The sequence below is a fragment of the Calonectris borealis genome, chromosome 3 (assembly GCF_964195595.1).
Source record: "Calonectris borealis chromosome 3, bCalBor7.hap1.2, whole genome shotgun sequence".
In the NCBI taxonomy this organism is placed as follows: Eukaryota; Metazoa; Chordata; class Aves; order Procellariiformes; family Procellariidae; genus Calonectris; species Calonectris borealis.
Window position 1 is genome coordinate 87,635,142 of NC_134314.1, and position 15,709 is coordinate 87,650,850.

The 15,709-nt window shown below is 37.2% G+C and overlaps 1 protein-coding gene across 1 annotated transcript in view; it reads left to right on the top strand.

The window, feature by feature from the left end:
• WDR64 (WD repeat domain 64) overlaps window positions 1-15,709 on the top strand; it is an 87,245-nt gene that overhangs the window by 28,027 nt on the left and 43,509 nt on the right. Inside the window, exons 7-11 of the mRNA XM_075148142.1 lie at window positions 3,443-3,550; window positions 5,159-5,373; window positions 5,892-6,026; window positions 8,745-8,824; window positions 14,748-14,887. Of these exons, the coding sequence (XP_075004243.1) occupies window positions 3,443-3,550; window positions 5,159-5,373; window positions 5,892-6,026; window positions 8,745-8,824; window positions 14,748-14,887 (678 nt within the window). The remainder of the gene's footprint in view (window positions 1-3,442; window positions 3,551-5,158; window positions 5,374-5,891; window positions 6,027-8,744; window positions 8,825-14,747; window positions 14,888-15,709) is intronic.

The following is a 15,709-nucleotide window of genomic DNA, read 5'->3' on the forward strand; positions in this document are numbered from 1 at the left end:
GGGCCCCTCTTCCCTCCAGGGCTTTGTCCCATGGCAGGCACTCAACCAAGCAGATCCCTGAAGAGGCCAAAGTCTGCTCTCCTGAAGTCCAGGGTAGTGAGCTTGCTGTGTGCCCTCCTCAGTGCCTGAAGGATCTTGAACGCCACCATTTCATGGTCACTGCAGCCAAGGCTGCCCTTGAGCTTCACATTCTCCACCAGCCCCTCCTTGTTGGTGAGAACAAGGTCCAGCATAGCACCTCTCCTCAATTGGCTCCTCTACCACTTGGAAAAGGAAGTTATCATTGATGCATTCCAGGAACCTCCCGGATTGCTTATGCCCTGCCGCTTTGTCCCTCCAACAGATATCGGAGTGGTTGAAGTCCCTCCTGAGGACTAGGGCTTGTGAACATGAGGCTGCTCCTATCTGTCTATAGAGGGCCTCATCTGCTCGGTCTTCCTGGTCGGGTGGCCTGTAGCAGACCCCCACCGTAATGTCACCTATCCCTGCCCTCCCTTTAATCCTGACCCATAAGGTCTCGGTCAGCTCCTCATGCATGCCCAGGTGGAGCTCCATGCACTCCAGGTGGTCATTGACATAGAGGGCGACACCCCCTCCTTGTCTCTCCTGCCTGTCCTTCCTAAAGAGCCTGTATCCCTCCATCCCAACACTCCAGTCATAGGAGCCATCCCTCCACATCTCCGTGATGCTAATAAGATCGTAGTCCTGCAGGTGTGTGCACGTCTCTAACTCACTAACTCTAGCTCTAACTGTAGCTCACTGCTGGACATGTGAACATCATTGTTCTAATATTTTGCTTAATTCCTCTGTTAGAATTAGTAAATTATGCTCTGAGAGAAGAATATCCCCTGCCAGCCCGAATGACAGCAGCCATTTTCACTCTGTCCTATGTTCTCAAAGTATTTGAATTTGACCATCAGTATGGGAAAGCAGAATAGTAACCTTAAGCTAATATGCCTAAAAGTCATTTAAGTATGATGAAGGCGTTTCCCTTGAGTTGCCAAGCTAATCTCTAGCCTTTCCCACTCATTCTATAGGACGAGAGGAAATGGCCTCAAGTTGCACCAGGGGAGGTTTAGACTGGACATTAGGAGAAATTTCTTTACTGAAAGAGTGGTCAGGCCTTGGAACAGGCTGCCCAGGGAAGTGGTGGAGTCACCATCCCTGGAAGTATTTAAAAGACGTGTAGATGAGGCCCTTAGGGACATGGTGTAGTGGGTTTGGTGGTGTTGGGTTGACGGTTGGACTCGATGATCTTAGAGGTCTTTTCCAACCTTAATGATTCTATGATTCTATGATTCTTCCTTAACTGTTATCAGACAGCTGACTTTCTTCTGTCTTCCAACATTATCCTCACAGATTGACTGAGTTGTTTCTCCTAAGTAGGTGAGAAATATTTGGTGTTCAACTGGGATATACTCACTGACTTGGAAAGATTCAGTTACCAGGACAGTGTATATGGGGGATAGAACTTTTCATGGGAGGGAGGCATTTGATCTGTAAATAAGGACTAGTCATGTCTTCTCAGATCACCATCCTGTAATGTGATTTGTTTTGTTAGTTGTTTCAAAGTAGTATCAGGGATTCTTGGTTGTGTTTCTAGGCAAGTATGTGAAATAAAGTTTTTGGTATCAATGTTTTAAGTCCTTTCATCAGGGCTTATTTTATTGCCTAAAATTCAACTACAACACAGGAAAGATAGCAAAGGGACATCTATCCCTTAGACTTTCTCGCAGTCAAGTGCAAAGATTCTCCTTACTGCTTGCTTTTGATCTTCCTTTTGCCTCTATACCATCTCACTACATGTGATAGCCTGCAAAACCTTTGCAAGATGCAGCTCTGTTACTTTGACTGCATCATCACAAACCAGCATTACAAAATAGTAGCTTAATTACAAACGTAAAACCAGCTTTTTCATACCAGTTAGTCATTGTTATCTGACACTATTGTAAGGACTCCAAAAAGCCACAGGTAATAAAGTCTTCTGTAAGAATTACTAAGCAATCCATAAGGCCCCTGCAGGACATAATTTTCCATGTGTTTATTGTAGAAAGCAGCACAAGAAATCCTTGTAAATGTATTACCACTTGTCCACAGGCCATTAGGAAGGAAAGAAGCTTTCTCCTACAATAGAGTGTTGACATCACTCTGTCAGGATTTCAGACTCTTTACACTAACAACAAAATCAATATTGTGCACAACAATGGAAATAAAAGTAGAAGCGTCAGCAGCTGTCTTCAGTTCACCATGGATTTAGTCTTGTGCTTTTTGCTTCTTAACTCACTTTGTGGATGTAAACTGTATCTTTAGCAACATAAGTCCCTGTTTTAGCTGTTTATCGCGTACTTCCACTGGAACTGGTTTTTAGAAGTTACAGGTAGGTATAGCTTACTTGAAGAACTGCCAAAAAAGTGTTGTTTAAGTCTGTGTCAAATGTTTCTTTGTCACTTTAATCTAGGAAAAAAGTAAGATGTTTCAGTCAGTGTTATTTTATAGATGTTCTGAATTATTTTAAAATAACAGATAATTGTGCCATTGCAGACATAACAAAAAACACCCTATATTTCAATAGGTGAACTTAATACAGAAGTAAGATAAATATAAAAGCCTATATATAAACTGTGAAATAAGACTGCTGAAATAAGATTTTTAAAACTTACCAAAATGGAAATTAAATAGAGCATATTCCATTCCAATCCCCCTCTCACTTAGGAAGGTCCACTATATTTTGGGGAGAAAAAAATCAAACAGCTATTAACGTTTCAACAAAAAAAAACCCCAAATTCTGGCCAGTATAGTAGTGAATTTGAGTCCCTAATCTTACACTTTGCAAGAGAAACTATTTTAAATTAAGACCTGTATAATTGCAGGTATACTTGAAAGATGGCTTAATATGGGCAGGTGTACTGTAAATCTTTCTAAATATTTGATCTACCTATTGGGAGAATTAAAATTATTTAATACAAGTTACATATTTTTATAAACATTCATTTCAGTAGGGTTTGTGCTATTATAGCTAAAATTTTTAGTGCCTTTAACTTTCTTTTGTTTTGAACTAAACTGTATCCAAGAAAAATTTTAATCTGCTTTACCATGGATGTTGTAGCTTAAATTTCCTCTGGTCAGAGCACTTTTTTTCAGAGTGTCATCACAGTTCAGCTAACAGTGTAGATGTATTGTGTCCTCTCATGTGCAACATCTGTGCATCTGAGGTGAGTCACTGATAAGAGAGGCTGCGCCTGGCACCTCCGTAACTTCATGTATGATCTATTCCTGGATTTAGAACTCTCAGTTCCATTAGCTGGGGTTGGATCTAGCAGCCGCTAGTGCAGAGTATATGGAATTTATGTGGAGAAGGTTTAAAATACATACCTAAATGACAAAGAAGGTTATAAATCCACAGAGAAGATCCTTGTTTAGCTATCCTTTTTATTTTCATCAGGATACTGCTTGGATCACTGGATGTGATTTCCTACCTCAGCTGAAATGTGTCGTGGCTGTAACTGAAAGGACAGTCATCGTCTGGGACTATAAATCAAAAGGGAGTCAGGTAGTACATTGGATCAGGCAAATGTTAAAGAGGAAGCCTGAAAAAGATTAGTCTTTGTTTTCAATGTACATTCACATTCCTTTTATCTAACAGGATGAAGGCATTAACTTTTGTCTTCGTAGGAACTCAGTGAAACAGTGGCATTTATACTAAGGAAGGAATACGCTTTCCACACCAAATGGGTTTATTAGACTGTCTTAAAAACTTGGAAGAAAGAGGAAAATTTTGTACTATGTTGCAAACAAATCCCCAAAGAATTTATTTTCTATGTATATCTAATGCGTATGTGTGCACATGTATGGCTAATGTGTGTGCATGTGCATATGTGTATCTCGGAATCTATTAAGAATCAAGGGACAGGTTTCCCAAGGAGTTTAACATATACTCCTTTGAGGTAACTTCCTGGTTTAAAGAAAATATTTCTTCATATCCTGCATTTTGTTCAGGACTTTCCAAGAGCAAAAGCATCTTGATGTTGACAGTGCATGTCCAAACAGTTTTTCTTGAATGCCTTATTACAAATTTCGATTTTTGCAAGGATTTCTGACCCATACCTTAGACTTTTCCTCCTGTTTCTGGGGCTTTTCTCAGCAATTCTGAGTTGGCTGAGAAGATTAGAGGAAGCAAAGTAAATATTTTAGGATAAGATCAAGCCTTAGGACTTTTTTTTTATTGTTCTCTCCCCAAGCTCAGCCAGGTCAATGGAAGTCTTTCGGTCAGTCCAACTGGACTCCTGGGAAGGAAGGCTCAAAAACGTATTCTCCAGTCATTATTCTCCAGATTTCCTCCAATCATTACATCAGTGAGAGTTGAAACTGTCCTATGGCTGAATAGGAGCAGTTCTCTTTTGAGACCACAGGAATAATGCATAGACAATTCTATGTCTGTGTTATCTCTTTAATGTCTCTGTGCTACACAGACAACATTGAAGCAGTTAATTCCTATGGCATGTGAACAGTTGCCAGTTTAGGTTTGCAAGGATGCTTTAATCAAATAACAGATGGAGTCTCGCAGTAGAATCAATAAACTGTATAATGCAGATGACCCAAAATCCCATTCCCAGGACTTCTCAGTCTAGCAAAATACCACAATGGCTTGCAGCTGTATTCATTCCCACTATCACAATTCCTGAAAATTCAAACACCTGCCCATATAAGTACGCTTGGTACTCCCAGGCTATATTAATAATTAGGACTCTGATATAATTTCTCTCTGTGTGTTACTGCAGCATTTTGTGGTTTGAATAATTCTTTAATTTGGCTATTTCCCATTTTCTTATAGACAGCATCTTGTTTTTGAACAGGAAACCAGTCTTAGCAAATATACCATCCCACTTAGCATGGTGAGATCCTCCCTAAAATTTGTAATTAATATTTCCTTACTGAAATGGAAAAGGCTACCTATGAAATAAAGCCTCACTGAAATCCTTAAGATTTGCATTTAACTTCTCTTGGTGATGATCTTCCATGAGTTTCTAATACCAGGAAACACCTATCACAGGGGGAGCTTGAAAAACAAAGTCAAGAACTGAATGCTGATGTAAGTAGATAAGCATTCAGTCAACTTATTGTGTGCAATATCTAATAAACTGTCTACCATATTTCACAGAATAATTGCTTTATCATCAAACCAATGGAAAATGGTCTGCTCTGTGTTTGCACGGTGACTATGTCAGATCACCTGGCTAAGGATAATATCATAATGGGAGATGATAAGGGTTATGTTCACCTGCTTACTGTGACCAGTGATCACTTGGGATTGAAACAATGTAAAGGCAAAAAAGAATCACAACTTCAGGTTTTGGACCCCAAAACTTTTAACATGTAAGTTCCTTATGATAAAATATTAAAAGTCTGGCAATTTTTTTTTTAATTTGAGTTTTCTCTGGCCTAAATTGAGGATTACCTTTTGTGTATAAATTAACCCCACCTAACACGGAAAATTTTTGAAACTGCAGTAATTATGATTTGCTTGTTGTCATGTGAAGGAAATGCCATCATTTTCAGTAGGAGTTCTTACAAGAGATCTTACAACAGAGAGACTGCAGAGTAAAATTTCAGGGAAGAATTCACAATTGCTGTTATCTAGTTTGACATAGGCACAGCTTTATTGTGCCCAATTAGATGGAAGCATAACTGCTAGTAGAGAAGTGCATGATTCAACCCTTACTTTAGCTCTCCTTGCTTTTGAGCTGGAAGAGTGGTTCTGTATCTGTCCTGGATATTAAATGCTAGCACTGGTTGTGTATAATCTCACTGAGACAGATTGAGGGATACAATCCCTATCCTATATTACAGTAGATGCTAGTGTATGCTAATAACATCTCAATTTATATCCCTAGTGTTAAACGCAAGCTACATGATGACTGGGTTGTGAAAGTTAAGTATATTTCTGACCTAAATTGTTTTGGATCCTGCTCCTCAGACAGCATTCATTCATTTGTTTTGGATGACATAAAGCGACTAGAGGACAACTTGTAAGTATATGACATCTTCTGAAAAAATAGACCTTTTTCTTTATAACTCTGCATGAGATCAGTGCCTTGCAAGATGCCATCCGTTTGTATTGAAGCTGTCTTTTCTGTCAGTATTGTTAATACAAACAAAAATACAACTAGTTAAATATTTGAACATTTTTGTTTGCTAGATTTTGATGTAGGAAAGGACTGTCCATGTATGTTCATTGCTCACAACCCTTAAAAATATGTTACGTTGGCAGTGTTGTCTACTCCAACTTCTCCTCAGCAGGCAAATTTTAGTTAGAAAATTGATTTCTTTGTTACATGTATATCATGTATCCATTCATTTAAAATTTGTATCCACACAAAAATATATTCAATTAAGTTTCATTTACAGTTTCAGCTTCACAAGTTTCAGTTACACAAGTTTAAACCAAGAAAGCAATTTATTCTGAGGGCTGTGGAATGGATTTACTATGCAGCAGGAAAGGGGTTGTGGCCTCCTTATTTGTGCCATATCATTCATATGGTCCATCAGTGCTATAGCTGATTCCAAGCCTTCCTAATCTGCGATTTTAGAAGAGTTTATAGCCCAATTAAAAAATAAATAATACAAACACAATTTGATGTAAAAAGGAACTATAAATAACGTATAGATAGAACTTGTCATTCAAATATCTCAAAGCATTGTAAACATTAGATCAGCTTCACAATTCCTCTGTGAGGTACATCCAGAGATTAATACATTTTTAAGGCTAGTAGCGACAATTATGATAATCTATTTTATATCTTGTATAACACAGGCCATAAATATTCACATAGTAATTCTTGCATCAATCCAATAACTTTAGGTTTTATGAATATTGCATGTCTGTTGTGGATGGGGAAAGTGAAATATAAAATAATTATAGCTTGTCCAAAGTCACATACTGTGTCAGGAGAAAAGCTGAGAAATCCTATTTGATTTTGCTGGGAGTTTTGGAAAAACAGAATTAATTTGAGGAGAAAGAAAAAGAAGACTGCAGAGCGAAAAGTATAGTCAAAAGAGTATATGCTATCACAATACACTGTTTGTTATACAGAACATTAAATGCAAATGTCTTGGTAGGTCTTTTTCATTTAACACTGACTATAATTGTGTTTCCAGTTCCAATAAATACATTTCTCTAAGCAGCTTCATGCAGAGCTAAATGAAATTATATTTAGACAACTGAAAAATTACACAGCTGTTAAAATGAAATTAATAGCCCTAAAAATAGCTATGGATCAAATCACTTTGAAATGCCCATTCCATAAGTAATTATGGTTGAAATATATGATTTACTGGTGCTAGCAAAATAAATTTCCCCAATTAACTTTGTGGCAAACAATTGTTATTGTGCTTGAAGAGGGATGCAATGTATCTTGTCTCCTATGTAACTCTTAAGTTTCTTTGTGGATAATGGCTGATGAGCTGTTATAATCTTTTCTTGTAAAGTATCTAAAAAAAGGGAGGTGTGGATGGAATCACCAGGTGCTTTTGTTGCAAGGCCATGACTTGGGAAGGACTTCATACTGCTGAAACCTCTTAATCATACTGATGTTAGAAGAGTATCAAGAATGTTTATTAAAGAGCCAATAAGCAGTTATATAGAAGTATTAAATTTAAGAAATAAAGGGAAAAGATGATAAATTCTGACGAAATCTGCCAATCACACATTTAAATCAGTTACTTGCTATTTTATACAATCAAGAGAATTAAGACTCCTTTATTAGAGCTCTGGAAAGAAAGCTTTGCTCCCTCTAAGTAATAGGGAGTGAACAGCCTTTTACTTACACCTGCCTAGAAAGCACAAGCTCTTTCATTAATCCTCAAAGTTTCCAGAGTCTTTTGTCAAATTTACTGTCATCCCCAGTTATGGTTTTCAATATCGATGGTTACTCTCTAGCCCAGAATAAATGAAAGACCTACTTGTCTAGATTTCAAAGAAAAAATTTAAATGTGTACTCATTTAGCTTAATTACACTGACAGTGGGAGAGATGGGTGTTAGCCATGCTATTGCTGACTCCAAAAATCAAGAAAATATTCACTCATTAGTAGCAATGTATGAAACATGGAAAGATAAGCAGAAGTTGCTCAAAGGATGGGTTTAGAAGGGACACTGAGTCAATCTCAGTCTGTGTTGGTTTTTTGAATTCTTGTGCTTTTGCAGTGAATGCAACAGAATTCAGTTGAGTTTAAGAAACTTGCAGTCTCTTCATGTTATTATATAACACAAAATAGATAAAATAAAGACTGTGCATTATACAGTACATTATATGTAAGCAGCAGAAAAGTAACTGCACTTACTCTGTGGAAAATAGAGGCCACAATAGACCTCCATGTCCAAAACAGGCAAAGGCAGTTGGTTTGATACTTTTCCTCAGTGATGAGCTGCTTTAAGCACGCAGACATGTGTGAAGGCTTACTTTGGCAACAACTACCATTTTAGGATTCTGTTTGGAGTATGATAAAGGATTCAGGTGTTCAAATCGGAGATTTATTACTTTAATGGAAAGTGTACCCTGTTCCCATTTTATTGATGCTAGTATCTAAGTCACTGTTATAAATCAATTTGCTTTTAATAAGAGATTGTATGTATTATACATTATGCAAACAGCTATTCTATATACTATAGAAAAGTAAAGTGAAATTACTGTAGTCTGTATTTTCCTAATGTTTCTTACCTGATTAGCTGTTTTATTAATGATTACAGACCTGTAAAGGAATTTTCTGTCCCTAGAGGGGTCAATGCCTTCACATACTGTGAAAAAGCAAAAGTCATTGTCACAGGGGGTAAGTATTGGGGTTTTTTCCAAAAGATTGTTCTGTTGCAAATTTTTTTCACAGTGAAATAAGATCAAATAAAGCTGATTTAGTATCTTAAGAATTTAAATAATGGCTTCTATCTTAAATGATAGGAAACAAGAGGCCTTGCTTTTAATTGCTGGGAGCCTCACTCTGAAAAGATACAATTCCTGACAGGAATCTATCAAGGGCTCAGTCTGGGTTTGATTCAAGTACCGTGTTACTTATATAATAAAACAGGAGAAACAGTATGTTGAACTACTCTAAGGCACGATGGCAACTGACTTGGCCAGGTTATACGCATTACTCCTTGCAGTATCAGCAGGGCTCCCATTCTTTCCTATTACTCTTCAGCCATCCTTTCCTGTCTCAAGCAATCACGTTGGCCCATCTTAATACTTTCCGTTGCTCTTCTCTCTGATCACGTTTCCCCAAAACTTTACTGTTCGTTCTTTCTACCAAAGGAGACTGCAGAAATAGCACTCTTTCATCCATTTCTTCCCTGTTATCCAATAATTTTATGAGCCTTTCTATTGCAGTGATCATATTTCATGCTGCAGAAATGTGGCTGGAGTATGGCAGCAGTCTTGTTTGTATATTCTGTCTGACAGGGTGGTGCCCTGGAGTGACATCGATGCTGCCTATCTCCAAGTCTTCAGTATGAGAGTCTTGCTTAAAACTTTGTTAAAAAATGTTTTGGAAAATGTATCATATAGCAATTCTTACGTGTATATTTAACAAGAAGAAAAAAATGGCCAAGGCTTTGCTGTCCAGCCTTGATAATACACAAGATGGTGATATAAATTTGGAAAAAAAAAAAAAGACCTAGACATGGGAAAGTTGAATTGTAACAGTTTACTGAAGGGGAAAACTGCGACAGATATCAAAATAAATATCAGACAGTTCTATTGATTTTCTAGACAAAAGATTTAAAGGGAAAGCAATAGGACTATAGGAAAGTTATTAGTGAAAATTCTGAAGTTCAGCGTTGGGGAAGATCTTATTTACATTGATTACCTTGTCACAAAAAGTAGTCTGGAGAAATTTACTGATGACATAAAATAGGGAGGCCCTACAAAACAGAATGTGGTTAGTATTTCCTACAGGTAGAACTGGAGGATTTTACTGTAGTAATAAAAATAGGGTGAAGTGTCTGAATAGGACAGAAGGTCAATTACACAGGAATTAATAAAAGTTTCTGTTACACGCTGAAAATTCTTCATATAGAAATAGCAGAAGAAGAGAAATATCTGGATAAATTTCCTAAGAAAATAAGAATAGCTGTGGTAGGCCAGACCAAAGGTCTGCCTAGCCCACTATCCCCTCTGACAATGACCAGCAATAAACACCTATGGCAGAGTATAGGAATAGGGGCAATCATGCAGCAATACTTGCCCCAGGTACCTGTGTTAGTTGAAATATCTGTTCTGCAGGTAACAAAGCATTAACTTCTATGAATTGGACATTAGTAAAACTTCATGTTGTACTGGAATCTACTGTATGGTTGATATGAGCCATGTTTGAGAAAGATTAGTTGAATATGGAAAAAGAGCGGGGGAAACCTATCACATACAGACTAAATCTATCACACTGAGACTAAAAAGTGTATTTTCTATATCCTAGCAAAATGACAATTAACAAGGAATACTATTGCTATCTATAAAAATATCAGGAGAACAAATATCAGGAGAGCAAAAATTAGAGCAGTGATGTTCTGGAAGAGTCTTCTGAGTAGTGGCAGTTGCACAAAGAAATATCCTTCTCAGTTTAAAATGGAGCTTGAAATTTTTTTAAAAAGATAGATTGCATATTTGATGTGATGGTTGGAGGCTAGACTGGGAATGCAGGACCTCCTATCCCATCTAAACAGCTGCCTAATCAGAGGCTACTATGAAGCTGCACCCAAAATTAAGAATAATCCTTCAGTGCTTGAGAGATCCATCTACTAAAGTCTTTAGAAATTGAGCTTTAGAGTTCAGTGCTCTATTAACAAAATACACTGCTCACAACGGCACAGCAGTCAGTCAGACTAGAGTATGCTATGTTTGCCTCTTACACCCTCTTAACACCCTTACTCTTCCATAATTTATTTGTTGTATTTGAATATGCTCATGAGTTTGCCAGTACTGTGACACAACCTAATTTTGTCTTCCAGATATTTGACATTTACAATATGAATAAGAAAGATACAAGCAAACCTGGTACCGAGTTCACTTTTCATGCTAAAAGCTAGACTTCTTCAACCAATAAAATGATAAAAGCCTGATAGTGGCGTAAAATATGGAGCCCATAGTAATTTAGAATAACTTTTCTGTGTAGCATTTTGCATTAATATTCTGTTGAATGGTAAAGTGATATGATTTTCCTCTTATTCTGTATCCATTTCAATTCCAGCTATGTCTTAATCATCACCTCAGGGAACAGCTACAGTTAAAATCAAATTATGTATGCATATAAAAGCTGGAGATGATCAGTTTTAAATTATATGATACATCAACTTCCAGCCCTATTATTTCTTCAAATCCGGCTATTGTTCTCCTGTGAGCAATGAAGTAGAAGAAAAACTATTATTGATTTCTAAATCTAGCAGTAACAGCTTAAGACTGATAAAAAGAAGTCCTCTGTGCTTGCTCAGTATCCTTTGTGTATTCCTGGCACAAGTGACGTAACTGGTAACATCTTATATCTTTATTTTTTTTAACTTGCACTATACTTGGTATTGACATTTTCAGGAATTCCCCAGAATCCTAGTTATAGAAATCATATCCCAGGACTCCACTAATACTAGCCCTCACAAGCATAAGCAGACTTTTTTCTATGATGCAGTCTAAATTTAAGAAGAACATGTGAAGGCAGACAAGGCAGCACAAAAAAAGAAAAAGACATTGGTCAATATGATAAACATATGATCTTGTGCTGGTTTACCAGATGTCTAACTGTTCTGAAGAGGTTTTGCAGACGTTATAACCCAAGATTATTTAAAAGGCAGGCTTGAAGGAATGATGAGTTTTAAAGAATAAGGGGTCCTTCTGTGAGCGAGGACCAGCATAGAAAGAAACCAGGAGTTATATTTTTCTTTTCTAGTTTATCAGAGGATGCCAAACTAAGCCTAGCATTTCTTCCATTCAAAAATGCTATTGTTCTCAAGGGGGTTTCAACACCACTGAAATGCAGATGTCTCAGTAGACTTGTAATACCACACAAATTGCAAAACTGTATAAGCAAGGGAGACAATTTGACAAAGGATCACATGTTCAAAGAATGCATTGGAATCCGTAACATCTAGCTAGAATAGAGCTGTGGTCATAGAGACGTTTTAAAAAACCCTAAATGCATGCTTTCATAATTATTTATCTTGGAATGGAGAACACCAAACTGAGCCCATTATGACTCAAATCATTGATTTCACAGAATCTTAAAAATTTGCTGTCTGATATGTAGACAGATAATTCATCTTCTTCAAGCTTTTCTTGAATGTGCTTAGTACCCATGCCTTCTGTGTCAGGATTCTCAATCCTGGAGGCATATTTGGAGCACAGAGAGAATAAATGTTCCAGCAAATGTTCCAGTGAAGCAGTGAAGCAGCGAATGTTAGGGCCGATCTGGCATTAGTCCAAAAAGAGGGGAGAGAACACATCTACTATAACCAAGTCCACCATTATCTCAACATCAGTAAAAGGAACAAAAAATAATCCACTATTTCACATAAGAAACAAACAACATTTTTAAGTAGGGAAAGGTTTTCTTTCCTAGTGACACTTGTTCTTCCTGTTAATATCTTAAGTAAAGAACATGTATTAGTGATTCTATTCTTAAAAGAAACTCTCTGCGCCACAATTAAAGAGCACTATCCTCCCCTCCATTCATCTGCCATCACCTCAAGAATATATAAAGAACAGAGCAATTAGGAAGGCTAACAAAGGTCCTGTTCCTCAAAAGCGCAGCAAGTAGGTAGTTGAGTTGGTCAGTTACTATCAACAGCTTCTACCTAGTTCACTGTCATTTTAAGACATGACAGTTTCCATTTGGGGCTGCTAAAGGGCATGTTGTTGAAGCAGTGTCTGTTCCCTCTGATTATAACTGATGTTACCAGTCTCAGTGGAAGCTACTGTCTACCATATTTCGTGTCCTCCGGTTGACCTCATGGAAGACCTGCAAACTGAGTTTTACTCCCATGGTCTTGTTTCTCAGTAATGTATACTGGCCTGGTCACAAGGGTTCTGCTAACTTACAGGACATGTCTATGACAGCCTAACACAACACCTGGGGAAGTGAGCAGGGGTCCAGCATCTTCTGCAGTTTCCCCATCCAAAAGGGCTTCACAAAACTCTTGTGCATTTACAGCCTTTTTAAGCTACTTCCTGCCATGCTTACAGCATAGACAGCTAATCTAGAATAGTTTTGCCTGGAAGTGCCCCTGAAAAGAAACTGATTCCCATTGAAGTTACTATTGGTCAGCTACTTATCCATGGCTCCCTTTCCTATGCAGAAGTTATCTCTCCATTGTGCCAGTACAGCTGTTTGCATGGTTGCATTCTCAGTCACACTTGTGAAATGATCTGGCATAAACCAAAATTACTTTCTGTTGTAGCTATTTTAAGAGTAGACCATTTCTCCAATGAGCCTCTCTCATTTAGAGAGGGACTAAATAAACAATTTGCAATCAGTGCAATCAATTTAACTGAGAGGACAATAATGTTTAATGGAGGACAAGGGAGATGGGATACTCCTAAATGAAGCACATATTGCTGTATTAAGAAGGAAAGGAAGAGATCTCTGTAGAGAGAGAGGGAGGGACTGACCAATGACAGTAGGTTGAACAAACTTAAGGAAGATCCCTGGAGAGCAGACTGCAAGAGCTGACTTTTAACTCTTCTCTTTGTTAACAGAACTGAGCCAAGCCTCACAGTCTTGAGGTTTCGTGAATGCTCTTTTGGGGCACGTACTTCCTAGTCTATGGTTTTTTGGCTTTCTGCACTTCACCGTAAGCCGAGAGAAAAACTAAAACTCAAACTGAAGTCTAGATAAAATATGGCTGTTTCATTTATTGTGTGTCAAGAGTGTTCAGCTAATTACATACAATTCATATAATTGCAATATTTGCCAGGAATTGGAAGTTAAAATATCAATTAATTAATGTCAAATTTAAACTGGACTCATGTTCTCTTGAAACTCATGTGAAAAATATTTCAGAGAACTAGGTACAGTTTTGGTTGCATCAGTATGTAAACCCAGGAGTTGACTAGTACATTTTTAACATCTTTGTGTTTTGAAATATTTACAGAAACTATTATGAAAATAGTACCAAAAGATTCATCTATAATGCAGTCAAGGATTATTCCCTAAATTGTAGGTAAATTTAATGTTTGAACATACAAATAAATATGAAAGACCTAATTCTCATTTACTTCAAGATACAAAATCACTCATCAGCAGTTATTGTTTCCATTCTGCCCTCAACTTCTGTGTCTGCTCCCCTTCCTGTACTGCACACCCCCCCTCTTCCACAGAGGTGGTCATCCCTTCATTTCCTGGCTAAGTGGACATAAATATCGTTTTGACATTTTTGTAAATTAGATCTTTGAAGGAAAAAAATCTGAGCCCTAGTTCCATTTCTAATAAAGTATTCTGCTTCTATGGGACTAGCACATGTAGTCACATCCAGTGTCCCCAGCATTCGTCTAGCAAAATAAAAAGGCTTTGAAAGGCAAACCAGTTATATGTTTTAATACAAGTTTGGGGATAAGCTGGAATACAGCCCTTAGAATGAAAAATTCACATCCTTATATGGGAGTTGCCTACATGGTGAAAGCAGAGACTTATCAACACTAAGCTCTCCATTATGAAGCTTATTTGTAATACCAGTGACTATTCAGTCTTTCTGGCTATATATATATTTTTTTTCTTTCAGGTCATGACAAACTGCTTCGTTTGTGGCATCCTGCTATTAATAGTAGGCCTACAGGGAAGCTATCAGGACACCAACATAGTGTTGTGGAAATTGTGACAAATGAAAAAGATCAACATGTCATCAGCCTTTCTTCTGCAAAGGTAAACCACTTTTCTTAATTTCAGGGAAATCAATGATATAAATGCAAGTAGGAATCTGTTTTTGAGAAAGTATTTCTGATTGTATCTAGTCTTAATCTCATTGCCTATCAGTTCTTTTATTTTAATAAATTTATTTATTTTAATAAAAAGGTGGAGTTTTAGCTTAAAATTTCCAAATTATTTTATATTGAGAAGCAAGACTAGAATGGAACTATTTGAAATATTTTCTTTCTGAATGTGACAAAAGAATACTTACAATAGTAGATATTAACATTCTGGTAATTTCCCTATTACTTTGGCAACTGCCAGAAATATAACATAACCTGTACCTGAATGCTTCATTCAGTAGTGATCACCTGCAAAAACTTCCTACTGCTTCATTTACCCTTGCCTCTGCCTGTCAGCCTACTAAATCCATAGGTGGAGTTTTTCTTACACTGGTGACTATACATCATATTCAACTATTGACCTCTTTCTGAAGAGTGTCTTTTATAAGGCTTACTGATCCAAAACATTGTCGATGGACAGGAATACTAATAAAATCAATAATAAAGCTTCTTCAACCAAATATTGCAAGATTCTGCTGGAAATGTTATTAGTGGAATCATGGCATCAGTGGTTTATCTCATTTGCCAAAATGAGACTGTTCAGGAGAGAATAAAAACTTCTAAAAATATGTTCAAAAATAATTGAGAAGCCCTTGAAGGAGCAGTTATGAATGGCTATTGGAGATCTTTCAAGAGTCGTCCTGTGCAATATTTTCAATATTCAGCAGTATTCAACATTTTCATTAACATCTGCAATGATGGAAAAGAGAGCATA